At 43.4% G+C, this 13,345-nt stretch overlaps 1 protein-coding gene across 1 annotated transcript; it reads left to right on the top strand.

The window, feature by feature from the left end:
• The first annotated feature begins 2,103 nt into the window (after positions 1–2,103).
• Positions 2,104–3,057, top strand: LOC149447798 (olfactory receptor 5AP2-like). The gene has a single exon (XM_089652021.1). The coding sequence runs from the start codon at positions 2,104–2,106 to the stop codon at positions 3,055–3,057; it is 954 nt and encodes a 317-aa protein (XP_089508147.1).
• The last annotated feature ends 10,288 nt before the right edge of the window (positions 3,058–13,345 follow it).

The raw sequence follows: 13,345 nt of genomic DNA, 5'->3' as shown, positions 1-13,345 counted from the left end.
TGAGGTCAGACACTGATGTCAGACGAGAAGGTCTGGCTCGCAGTCTCCACTCTAATTCATCCCAAAGGTGTTCCATCGCGTTGAGTTTAGGACTCTGTGCAGGCCAGTCAATTTCCTCCACCCCAAACTTGCTCATCCATGTCTTTATTGACCTTGCTTTGTGTACTGGTGCACAGTCATGTTGAGACAAGAAGGGGCCATGCCCAAACAGTTTCCACAAAGTTGGAAATTTTCCAAAATGTCTTGGTATGCTGACATCTTAAGAGTTCCATGCACTGGAACTAAGGGGCCAAGCCCAACCACTGAAAGACAGCCCCACACCATAATCCCCCCTCCACAAATCTTTACACTTGGCACAATGCGGTCAGGCAAGTAACATTCTCCTGGCAACTGCCTAACCCAGACACATCTAATGGATTGCCAAACAGAGAAGCGTGATTCGTCACTCCAGAGAACATGTCTAAATTGCTGAGTCCAGTGGCGGTGTGCTTTACACCACTGCATCTGACGCTTTGCATTGCACTTGGTGGTGTAAGGCTTAGATGCAGCTGCTCAGCCATGGAAACTCATTCCATGAATCTCTCTATGCACTGTTGTTGTCCTAATCTGAAGGCCACACGAAGTTTGGAGGTCTTTAGCTGTTTACTCTGCAGACAGTTGGCGACTTCTGCACACTGTGCGCTTCAGCATGCACTGACCCCGCTCTGTCATTTTACGTGGCCTACCACTTCATGGCTGTTGTTGCCAGTTGCTTCCACTTTGTTATAATATCACTAACAGTTGACCGTGGAATATTTAGTAGCAAGGAAATTTCACGTTGGACTTATTGCACAGGTGGCATCCTATCACGATACCATGCTTGAATTCACTGAGCTCCTGAGAACGACTCATTTTTTTATAAATGTTTGTAGAAGCAGTGTACATGCCTAGGTGCTTGACTTGACTTGAACTTTGAATACCTGAATCTAATTATTTGGAGGAGTGTCCCAATACTTTTGTCAATATAGTGTATGTAACTATGTAATTTGGCAATTTGTTTTTTAGAGATGTCATGAATACATTTTCAATTTTCATTTCTGAAATATTTTTACTAGTTTTCTGTTATTTATCATGCGTACAAGAACTACAAATATGAGTAGATTTTGATACATATGTCAGCACTGTATGTTCAGTTAACATGTGTTTAACATTTAGATTTCTAGATAATTAGCATTTTCCAGTACAATGGATGTAGTTTTCACACCTGCCTTGGACAACAATGTTAAAGAGGACCTAGCTGCTCCCAATCAGAGAATGCAGTATGACTACATGTGATGGAATCCAACTTCATGTGTTTCTCCCCGTTACAATTGCTCCAAAAGCCCCAGGTATTTTCTGTTTTGTGAAAGGAGGCTGTAATATTGCTGTGCTGTTTTCACTCATCTTCTCTCACCATTCCACCACCAGTCTCTGTATCTTCTATCTTCCTTAAAAATTGTGCAACTTTGAGATCTATTTTGTACCTGATGACTATCTACCTTAGATCGCAGTCAATAGTTTGCCTACCCCCAACTCAGAGGACAGATGAAAAAGTTGATGTGATAGATGAATGATGTTGCTAAGATTGTTGCTAAGAAAAGCCTAATGTTTCTGTTCACCTGCATATCACAGGAGCGAGCTCTTTCTTTTATTCAAGCTCAATCTCTTGCGCTTTCACTCCTATGATGCAGTAGCTCAGCCTTTGAGAGCTCGCTCCTGTGATGGTGAAGGTGAGCAGTAACACTAGGCTTCTCTTAACAACATCTTTAGCAATGTCCTAGAAGTATTTCAGTCAGGCTTAAGAAGCTATGTAAAGGGCCTACACCTATACCAAGGGCATTATTCAAGTTTGGTCAAATTTGTTTTTATGTACAGACATCCCTTACCAGCACAGACAGTTTTTTGGTAAAGGTGAACTTACCCTTTAAAGCATTATTGGGGCTATCATTTATTGTTTTCATGCCATATCTAGTAGTATGTTGAATGTGCTATAGAAACTAATTTTTTTTCAAATTTACTCTACCAAGGAAAATTTTTATGCCAGGTCATTCTTATGTGTTACCTATTTTCCCCACAGCTGTACCAATGAATAATTGCAGCATACACACTATAGACACAGAATTCATTTTCACAGGATTGACTGACAATCCCGACCTCAAGATTCCACTCTTTCTAGTGTTTCTGATTATTTATGTTATTGCCATTCTAGGAAATGTGAGTATTATTGCCACTATTCAACTAGAATCTGTACTCCACACTCCAATGTACTTCTTTGTCAGCCAACTGGCGTTGCTCGATCTTTTCTGTACATCCATTATAACTCCAAACACACTGGTAAACCTAACCAGAAATATAAAATCTGTAACTATTGCTGGATGTGCCACACAGTTATTGTTCTTCGGAGGTTCAGCGACCACAGAGAGTTATCTATTGGCTGCAATGGCTTATGACAGATTTGTGGCAATACGTCGACCTTTGCTGTATGTTACTATTATGTCCAGCAGATTGTGTAAGCTCCTGGTAGGTGGAGCCTATTTTGCAGGGTTTCTCAACTCGGCCATCCACATAGGTTTTACATTTGCATTAAAATACTGGAAAGGCAATGTAATTGACCATTTCTACTGTGATATCCCACCACTGTTTAAACTAACATGTTCTAATACATTTCTTAATAGGGTATTTATTTTTATTTTTGGGGGATTTACAGCTGCCATCTGCATGTCAACCATCCTGTACTCCTATATCAATATCCTGATTGCTATTTTGAGCATTCATTCAGGCAGAAGTAAAGCTTTCTCAACATGTGCCTCTCATCTGACTTGTGTATGTATATTTTATGGTTCTCTGATTTGTGCATATCTTAGGACTCCATCAGACTATCTGCATGTTAATGATAAAATCATCTCCGTGTTCTATGCAGTAGTAATACCCACTATCAATCCACTCATTTACAGTTTGAGAAATACAGAAGTAAAAGAAGCTGTGAGAAAAATTGCCAACAAATATAATTTTTTTCAGATTTTTAAAAGGAGCTACTAACGTATTTTGAACAGTTTTTTAAAATTTTTTTACTATGCCTAAAATGAAGTGTTGCTGAATAATTCTGCTGTTTTTATCACTTTTGGTTCACAGCATGGTGGCACTGGGTATAGTAATAGTGGTGTGACCCTCCTGCGCTTCAAGTGTATGTTTAAAAATGATATTAAACCAAATGAATAAATAGGTGTATGTATCCCAAAGGGAGCTGCTAGCATTAAATCATATACCAGTGATCAAGTGAATATAAAACATAAGGAATGCTGCGCTACATTCAAATCAATTTGTGAATGTGGGATCCCAAAATATTAAATCAAAAGGTGTGACAATATTACAATATTAATCTATAGGTGCTTACTAATACTATCAAAATCAATTAAATCACTTAAAAATAATATAGAAACACAAAAAACTATATCCATACGTATGTGCATAAATACAAACACATATATATATACTTAAAACACACGTGCCTGTTGTGAAGTGAAAAAGAATGACCAAAATATTGATACACGCAAACTTATATCTCAAAGTCCAAAAATAGAATATTGTAAGTGAAAAACAGTAAACGGTGCTTCCAAATTATACTGTTAGTGACCACGAGTGAAAAAAATCGTGCAGGTTTCTGGGTGTATATAGATCTATGAATCCATCTTGGTACACCTGTGCATTCAGCTGTACACCCAACAGACATATCCTCATCTGAAAGCATGAGGCTTTAATGTGGACTGGCTGCTACGTGAGTTCTTATTTACACTTGTTACATGTTCCTATGGTATAATAAATATACTACACTATGGGAGGATTCTTTTGTCTCATTCTGAGAGATTGATATTTCAACTTTTCCTGGAGAAGAGCCTGACTGGGTATAGTGTAGAGCTGGTTGTTTCACAGGGATATATGCAGACCAAGAAACATTAAGATATGCATCTGTGGCCATATCTATATCTCTACAGGAGGGACTGTATGTAGGATATTTTTAATACTTTAGACCCAATTGATTTGGGCTACTATCAATATATCTTTTTATTTGCTGGAGAAACACATATATTCTTAAGGGTCAATGTTTGCGCATGTGATTTCTGCCTTGCTGGTGACCCTGGTGTACTTTTTGGTTTGAGTGGGTTTCCTATGTGTCGATGAGCCACTTTTATCACTCGTGTACCCCACTCCTAAGGTAGCAACAAGTGAAACACATTGAGAAAGGCCTTATCCATAGTCAATACCTCTTTATATGTGTAGTGTATATTTATGCTTTGTGCACTCCATTTTGATGTTCTGGGTGGCTTTAGGACAATGTGCCCCCTGTCTGAAAGTTATATGCTATACTATGGATGGGCCAATAATGGATCCTAGAAGGGGATGTATGTAGCATGTGTTTTATATATGTGATTTTTTTAATGCTCAATTTTATGATTTTGTATCAATAAAATAATTACATTTTAAGTGGTCTGTGATTAATTTCTTTAATAAAAATACACCTAAAGAGTCCCATCACCCACCTTTTGTACTTGTGGAATAGAAACTTGTCAATAAATTGGGATGTGGTGTTATACATATTCAGGGCTTTTTTCTCAGAGAACAGGTGCAGAAACTCAACCATGCCCCCCCCAAAAATGAAATAGTAGGTGTGGTCAAATTTCACTAAGAGTGGGAGGGTCTTAAAGGGACATTAAATAGCAGGAGTGCATTACATCCTGAGTGCAGAATTCAGGTGTGTGTTACACACAGAATGCAGAGTTCAGTAGTTCAGTAGTGAGTGCTATGAACAGAGTTCAAAGGTACACTACATATAGTGTGCAGAGCTCAGGGGTGCACTTCATACAGTATGCAGACTTGAGGTGTGTACTATATACACAGTGCAGAGTTCAGGGGCGTGATACACGCAGAGTGCAGCCCTCTTCCATTGCTGCTTACCTCTGCATCCCCCATTGACATCTCACTTTTGCCCCTCTTCAGCTCTGACCTTTGCACATAATCCCCCCCCCCCACCCTTACACTGCCCTCCTCTTTTCCCCTGCTCCTTAAAAGCGCCACCATCTTCCACATATCTTACTTTTGTTGCCGTATTAGGCTGAAGCACCTCTGCTCTATAGGTCACTGTCAGGACAAGGTCAACTAGAGCCCAGGGCAAATGTGCCAAATTGCGCCCCCAGCAAGGTGTATGTCCATTATGTATCAACAAAAATCCTCTACCCTCCAAAAAAGAGAATTGAGCACCAATCTACATGCTTTCCCCGAAGCATATATTCCCCCTACTCCCAGTACAAATCCATGCCCGTGCTGAAATCCCCCCTCCCAGCACAAATCTCCCCCCCATCTCATATCTTCTCTCCCCCCATATGCCCCCATCTCAAATCCCCCCAAAAACATTTCCACTTCCTAGCACAAATTTGCTGTCCCTCACATTTCCCCTCTAAGCACAAATCCTCTCCCCCCCCACTTCAAATCCCCCATACCACCACAATTTCCTCTCCTTGGTCCTAGCACAAATTCCCTGCCCCCAAAACTTCCCCACCTAGCACAAATACTCATCCCTACAAGCACACCCCCCAAAAAATGTTCCCCTCCTAGCACAAAGCCCCTCCCCCCTCTATCATAGTACCTTTTCTAGCACACACACACCCCAAATCCCCCCTCCTAGCACAAATCCTTTTCTCCCATCCCCCTCCCAACACAAATCCCCTCAAATCACTATGCCTAGCACATCTCCCGAAATTTCACTGCCTAGAACAATTATTACCTCCTGCCACCCCCCCCCCCCAATTCACCCTCTCAACACAAATCCCCTCCCTCCAACTTCCTTGTGGTGCCCCCCAATCTCAGTGCTCAGGCAGCCACCCCTCCTACCCAACCCTTGTCCTGGCCCTGCTGTAGGTGGCTCCACCTCTATCACTTGCGGGGAGATCATCCAGTGGGGGCATCTGGGCACCAGGAAAAAAAAATAAGGAGATCGTAGTAGGTGCAGCCAACCACATGACCTCTCCAACCCATGAATGCACTGCAAAAATATCACTTGTAAATACTGAAGCCAGACTTCTATGTTTACAAGTGATAGTGATGAGCAGGGAGCAAGGGGCCTGAGCCAGAGGTGGCGGAACTAGTTTCCACCAACTTCCAGCAGAAAAAAAGCCCTGAACATTATCACCAATTCCCATGGTCACTTTATATAGTGTAGGGCTGCTAAGGAAGAGGGCATCATTTATTCCCTTTCTGATAGGTGTGTAACAATAAATGATAGCACCCCTCAAATTCCTCAGAGAAGGCTAATACACTATCAGCACTCATGATACAGAGTAGGGCCAGCTGCTACTCCCAAGTATACAGGAAGACAGTTTCCCTTGTATTTAGGATAGTCTGACATGGCAGGGAAGATGGCATGGAAGTGTGTGGGGGTGCAACACCAGTGAGTGTATTTTATAATTGGTTTCTTGGATGTTCTGCCCTTAATTTATCCACTGCTATATGTGCTCCAATATGGAGACTAGCAAAATAAAAAAGTGTTCCCTTGAAATAAGGAGCCCAAAATATCTAACAAGTCTTTTGTTAAAAAAATAAAATCCCCAAAAATGTCCTTTCCTGTAAATCCTTCATCAATCATTGTGCCCATAATTCACTGCCTTGTCAAAAAAAAAACCAAAACAGACAACTCAGCGCACATTACTGATGTTGACAGTACACACAGCTGAATAACAGCTTCCCAACCTGTCATGAGCTACATAAGGGAAGGAGCAGGGACAGTAGTGACATCATTGCCCAATTACGGCCAGATTTTTACACTACATGATATTCGCTCAAAGGGTCATCAAGTACAACATTTCAGTAAAAAATACACTAAAATTATTTTAGGCTACACAAACACAGGTACCAATTTTGACTCAATCTTGGGTCACGCTGCCTGTGTCCATAGACACAGACAGCAAGGCTCAGCCCCACCCCCTGCTCTCTCATCACAGGACTTGATTTACAGCAGCAGGAGCCCATGACTCCTGCTGCTGCCAATCTGTTCTGTGAGGAGAGAGAGAGTGGAGAGAGGTGCTGTTCTCAGGCACATCTCTGGATCTAGATTGGACTCAGATAAGTATTGAGGGGGAGCTGGGGGGAATCTGGTTCATAGAGGGTATTTGGTCTAAATCAGTGAATGCAATAAGGTAAAAAAAACCCTTAAGCTTTTAGAACCACTTTTAAATTTTGTGCACCCGTAAAATGGTGACAAAAGTCGGTACCCTACATTTTCCATAGGTGCAGCTTTTAAAGCCCCTACAGGACATCAGTTTAGAGTTAAAGTGGTTGCAAAACCAAAAAATCTAAATGAAAGTGAACACTGCATCTAACTCAGCAGTACAGCAGAACTTTACTGTCCTCAGTTTGGCCGGGAAAAGAGCATCCTGTCATCTGTAATCCTCTCCTCTCTTCTACAGTAAAAAATTCCGACACCTAAGTTAAAAAGGTATTACCAATCCCCCTCTCCTTGACAGATTTAATCAGGAGACTCATGCATGATCATGAGTGAAGGGGGAATGTCTCATGCAGCCGCAGCCTCAGCACGGAGCCGCAGCCTCAGCACTATCACTTGCTCTCCGCTCCGCTGGATCTGTAGCACTACCATCCAACAGATTTGCCAGGCATTGAAAGTGACCAGCCAATGTGCACACTGCTAAACTGCACTAGGCAGAATGCCAGGGGTGTGTACAGCTATGAGGAGAGTCTAGTGACATCATTGACTTTGCCTCCTGAGCTCCGGGCAGTGTACACGCCCACAGACCGGGAGATATTCAGCGGGCTGAAACAGGACTGAAGAACAATTGATGTGCTTATCATGTTCATTCTACAAACTGTAAGGAGATGTGAGTGTTTGATATCTGTTAGACATTGGGCTTACAGCCACTTTAATTGTAAGTAATGCATTCTACATCTAATAACAATTCTATTATTGCTCTAGTGATATTGAACACAGCAACTGACAGCTCTGATGCATCTGACTGAGCATGTGAGTCTGACCTACCTTCCTTCCACTCACATGAGGCTTCACCATCCTTGCCTTACTTGCTGCAGTGCCTCCTGCTGACCGACCAGGGTTCCTCTTCCCCGGAACAGTCTTTACATCTGGCTACAGAGGTACCCCCCAGGGGCGGACTGACCATTTGGAAACTCGGGCACTGCCCGAGGGCCCAGGGTCAGTAGGGGGCCCTAGAGATGCCCCTGGTACCTTTTTCATAGGCTTTTTTGAGTTTGGGCAAGGACACAGGGGCCCCATGATCCCCTCTTGCCCGGGGGCCCCATGAGTTGTCAGTCTGCCCCTGGTACCCCCTATAAGCATAATTTACTGTTTGAAGATGTCAGTTGTTAAGCTTACCTTTTATTAAAATTTGTCACACAGTTTACACTTTCCCATTGGAACATCCATTTATTCAACATATACATGGACTGCTACATTATGCGCCTGCTATTCTCTTTGTACTTCCTTCCTCTCATGCCTCCCTTTCTTCCTTCCACCCACCTCTCCCTTCCTTTCACCCACCCCTCCCTTCCTTCCTTCCACCCACCCCTCCCTTCCTTCCACTCACCATATCTTCCAACCCTTCCTTCCACCCACCCCTCCCTTCCTTTCACCCACCCCTTCCCTCCTTCCACCCACCCCTCCCTTCCTTCCATTCCTCCACCCCTCTTCCTTCCTTCCTTCCATCCTCCCCTTCCTTCCTACCACCCCTCCCTTTCTTCCTTCCACCTCCCCCTTCCTTCCACGCTTCCTCCCTTCCAACCTCTCCTTTCATCTCTCCCTTCATTCCTTCCACCCACCCTTCCCTTCCTTTGTTCCTTCCTTTCCATTTCTCCCTTCCTTCATTCCACCCCTGCTCCCACCCTGCTTTTATCATACTGTGGCTACTTGTCACGTACTTGATGGGAGACTGAAATGATGAGGTCGGCCTCACTTGTGTCACTAGCCCTGACCCCACTGGAGTTGGAACAGAGGGAGTCTAGGGACCAGGGGGATAAGAGCGCCAGTAGTTCTGGTTGCAGCTCTTGCAGATGATGACCTTGGAAGACAGATGATCTTCGGATTCAGGCACAGTAGTAACAGGCAGAGCAGGTTTTGTAGATCGCCAGGCGTGCACCAGAGCAAGGCAGGCAGTCAGGGTAAGAGACAGGAGCAGTGTCATAGGAATAGCCAGGGTCATCAACAGTCAGGCAGCACGGTACAGAATCAGAAGGAAAGCCAAGGTCAGGAGCAGAGCCAAAGTCAGGAACCAGTATCAATCAGGAGAGCAATCAGAGTCAGGAGAGGAATAAGCCAGGTCAGCAACAAAGGAATCACACAGGAACAAGCAGGACACGGGGGAGCTGAAGACCAGTCAGCACCTAACATAGGCAGAGGCACTCTTTAAATAGCCCGTCTGGCCCCAATCTTCGCCGTGCGTGATCGCGCATTTCCGCATGCATGCGCACAACCGTCCACTCTTCTCCGGACGTTCCTATGCGCATGCGCATTTCTATTCGCAATTCTTCTTATCGGAAATCCCTTACACTACTCCTTACCAGCTGACAGTATTCCCCATGCCCTTCCCTGACCATCCCTCTCCAGTCCCCTTGATTCCCATCTATTTTCCTCTCCTCCTCCTCCCCTCATGCTAACACAAATCCCCCCCCCCCTTTTTTATCCCGATACAGACCAGGATCTCCTAGTTTCACTCCATTTCTTCTCTACCCATGCCCCCATCTCCTACCCACACCCCCCTCTTTTCCCCCTTGCGTCTATGGTTCCTAGTCTCACCCCCCCCCCAATTTTTTGCAGGAGCTAAGGAGTTGGACATTTGCACGGTCATGCAACACTGCACCCATATGAGATTTCTATCCTTTTTTCACACATGTGGAGCTTTCTTTTGGTGGTATTTAATCACTACCATTTTATTTTTTGCTAAAAAAAAACCCCGAAAAAAACCCACATTTTTCTTTGTATCTGTTATAAAATTTTGCAAATAAATAATCTCTTCATAAATTTAGGTCAAACTGTATTCTGCTACAGAAAATAACCCCGTATATTGTTTGCTTTGTAGGAATGTTACAGTCCACAAACTATGGTATATATCTGAAAATCAATCATTGCTGATGTACTAGATTTTAAGCTCCAAGGAGCAGGGCCCTCCTATCCCTCTTGTATTGAACTGTATTGTTGCTGCATTGTCTTCTGTTATATTGTAAAGCGCTGAGCAAACTTTTGGTACTATATAAATCCTGTATAATAATAATAATACTAATAATAATGTACTGACAGCTGATCTCATTTCTTCAGGTCCGAAAACAACAAGACAGTACAAATCCCCACCAAATGCCAGGACAGTACAAATCCCCCCCCCAAATGTCAGGAAAGTACAAATAAACCCAAACGGTATGACAAGACAAATACCACCCCCCCCCAAATAACAAATAACTCCTGTCAGGACAGCACAAATACCCCCCAATGACCTCTTTTTGGAAAGTAGACAGTCTGAGGTAATTAGTAAGAGGCATAGCAAGTTTTTTGAAGTTGTAATTTTTTTTGTCACAAATATTTGGACAATTAAGAAATTTTTTTTAATTTTTTTTTTCACAATTTTTGTTTTTACATACAGTGCATCCAAAAAGTATTCACAGCGCTTAACTTGCCACATTTTGCTATGTTACAGCCTTATTTAAAAATGGATTAACCCCCCTGGCGGTATTCCCGAGTGTAGCTCGGGGTAAACTTTCAGTACCAAAAGCGGTAACCCCGAGCTACACTTGGGATTACCCTGCAGTGTTGCTCCAGGATCCTTCTTGCACTTACCTTGTCCTTTGCTCCCGCGATGTCCCCACTGCAGCATCCCCGGCCATCTCCTCCGGCCAATGCTGGCATCCGTCTTCCGTTCCCTGCGAGCATCGGGACATATGGGACGTACGGGGGACAGAACCGGCAGGAAATTAAAAAATTTTAAAAGTGACATTCACTCAATACACTAAAATCACATAGTAAAACATTACTGTATCAAACCATTTCACATACATTTTGTCCCTAGTGCTTTGTCCTGCGCCCTGCCTGCATTTTTACTGTTCTTTCTGCCTGGAAACTGAGAAAAGTCCATGGCGTCCAAAAAGCATCCCTTTATGTCAAAAGCTTTAACCAGCTAGAGAACAGCAATAGTAAATTAGAACCACTGGCAGATTTGAGCGATAGTGATTCGTGGGGAAAATCGTCATGAGACACTGAAAACGATTTTGCGACTAAGCTCGGTGATGTGCGAACTTGGCGCTCTATTCAAATTTCAGTGTTTTTGGTTTGATTACATTATTGAATTCAATTTATTATTATTATATTATTATTTTTTATGATTATTTATTAAATTATAATTTATGATTTCGTGTTTCAAATTTTATCATACCCGGGATGTTTACTAGACTCTTGTTCGGACAGATTTCAGTGAGTTATTCCTAAAAATTACAGGCCTACTATAAAAAAATGACATATTTCCATGCAAAAAAATGGACCGCTTTGAGCACAGAAATATTGACATAATCAGACTACTAGGGAGGTTAAATTCATTTTTTTCCTCAACATTCTACAAACAATAACCTAGTGCTCAGACTTGAACCCGATTGAACATCTCTGGAGAGATCTTAAAATGGCTTTGCACGAACGCTCCCCATCCAACCTGATGGAGCTTGAGAGGTATTGCAAAGAAGAATGGAGGAAATTGCCCAAAAATTGGCGTGCCAAGCTTGTAGCATCACACTCAAAACGACTTGAGACTGCAATTGGTGCTAAAGGTGATTCAACAAAGTATTGAGCAAAGGCTGTGAATTTTTTTTAACACACTGTGGCCAGAGCAATATAATGTTACCATAATGACATTGTACTACTCTGGGGAAGTGGTCAGGATTTTTTCTTTTTATACACAATTGCTTATACCAGTGAATATCACGGTTATAGGAAACCATTTTTACTGAATGAAATTGATTCATTCAATGTTTACTATTGTGGCTAGTTGTGATTGGCACTGTCTGTACCATGTGATTGCTGTTACCAATTACAGATATCGACAAGATAGTACACAATGGATGGCATTCATTCATGCCATCCATTGTGTATAATTGTCATGGGATTTGCTGTGATTGGTCACAGCGATCACATGGTATCGGCAGCGGCCGGTACACTGATCAGTCATCCACTGTGCCTGGTCATATGACGTCCACCCAAAGCGGTGAATGTCTCGCCCAGCCATCATTTGACTATAGGCCGAGCAAGAAGTGGTTAATGTTGCCTCTTCACCGCCTGTTTAACCCCTAAAAACCTGCACCACAACCACATTGTGAAACATTGTGACACATTTGACGGGTGCTATTGCCTGCCCACTGAGTGCAAAAGCATTTATAGCTGTTGCCCCCGTCAGCTGCCTTTAGAGCTCAAAGGAGAGAAGTTGGTGGGGGGAGCATTAAAAATGCAGCTCAGCTGCAAGCTGAACCCCCCAGAAAAAAAAATGTCTACTTCCCTGTCCCCGATCCCATCCCAGCTCCATCCATCCCCAATCCCATCCTGCCTCCTCTGCAGCTCCCTGCTCCATCTGGCCCATGTGTAGGGAGAGGAGCCGGCTAGAACTAGTGGGGAGGAGGAGATTGCACACAGCTCAGACTGGACACCCCACCAGTCCCATTTTGGCCCGGTCCTTGGAGAATATCAGGCAGTGTGTGGGGGATGTGAATGGTTCATTGCCACTGTCTTGGAGGGATTATTGGGCGGTATGTGGCAGGGATCCAGTACTAAATGCAGAGGAACCCAGTCCTTGGGGTGTAGGGCTGTAAGCACCGGATACCCCCTAACACAGATGTAAGTCCCTAATACACTGAACCGACCTGCACTGCGATGGATCTGCTTCCTGCACCCCATGCATAGAGACCAGGAACTGGGACATCCCAGGTCCCATTACCAGAGAAGATCCCACTTCATTACATACCGCTGATCTACTGTCCTCTTCCCGCGGACCGCATCCTCTGTGTGTATATAGAGGAATCTTCTACAGACTGATCCTTGTCTGAGAATTGTGATATCCCCATTCTACAGCCTGTGCTCTGTTTTATCAAGATCATTCTGTATATAGAGAGATCAAAAAAACCCATACAGGCGGGCATCCCTCTGGAAATGCGCCTGTGAAACACATGCCTACAGTGTCTATTTGGAAATCCGTCCTTGTGTATAACTTACCTCCAGGGGCGGACTGACAACTCATGAGGCCCCCGGGCAATAGGGGATCATGGGGCCCCTGTGTCCTTGCCCAAACTC

Source organism: Staurois parvus, unplaced genomic scaffold, assembly GCF_062004578.1.
Source record: "Staurois parvus isolate SC_StPar_1 unplaced genomic scaffold, SC_StPar_1.0 ptg000669l, whole genome shotgun sequence".
In the NCBI taxonomy this organism is placed as follows: Eukaryota; Metazoa; Chordata; class Amphibia; order Anura; family Ranidae; genus Staurois; species Staurois parvus.
This window is presented reverse-complemented; position numbering and strand designations above follow the sequence as displayed.

Coding starts and splice junctions, on each gene's coding strand:
- LOC149447798 (XM_089652021.1), top strand. CDS start 2,104: ATGAATAATTGCAGCATACACACTATAGACACAGAATTCATTTTCACA.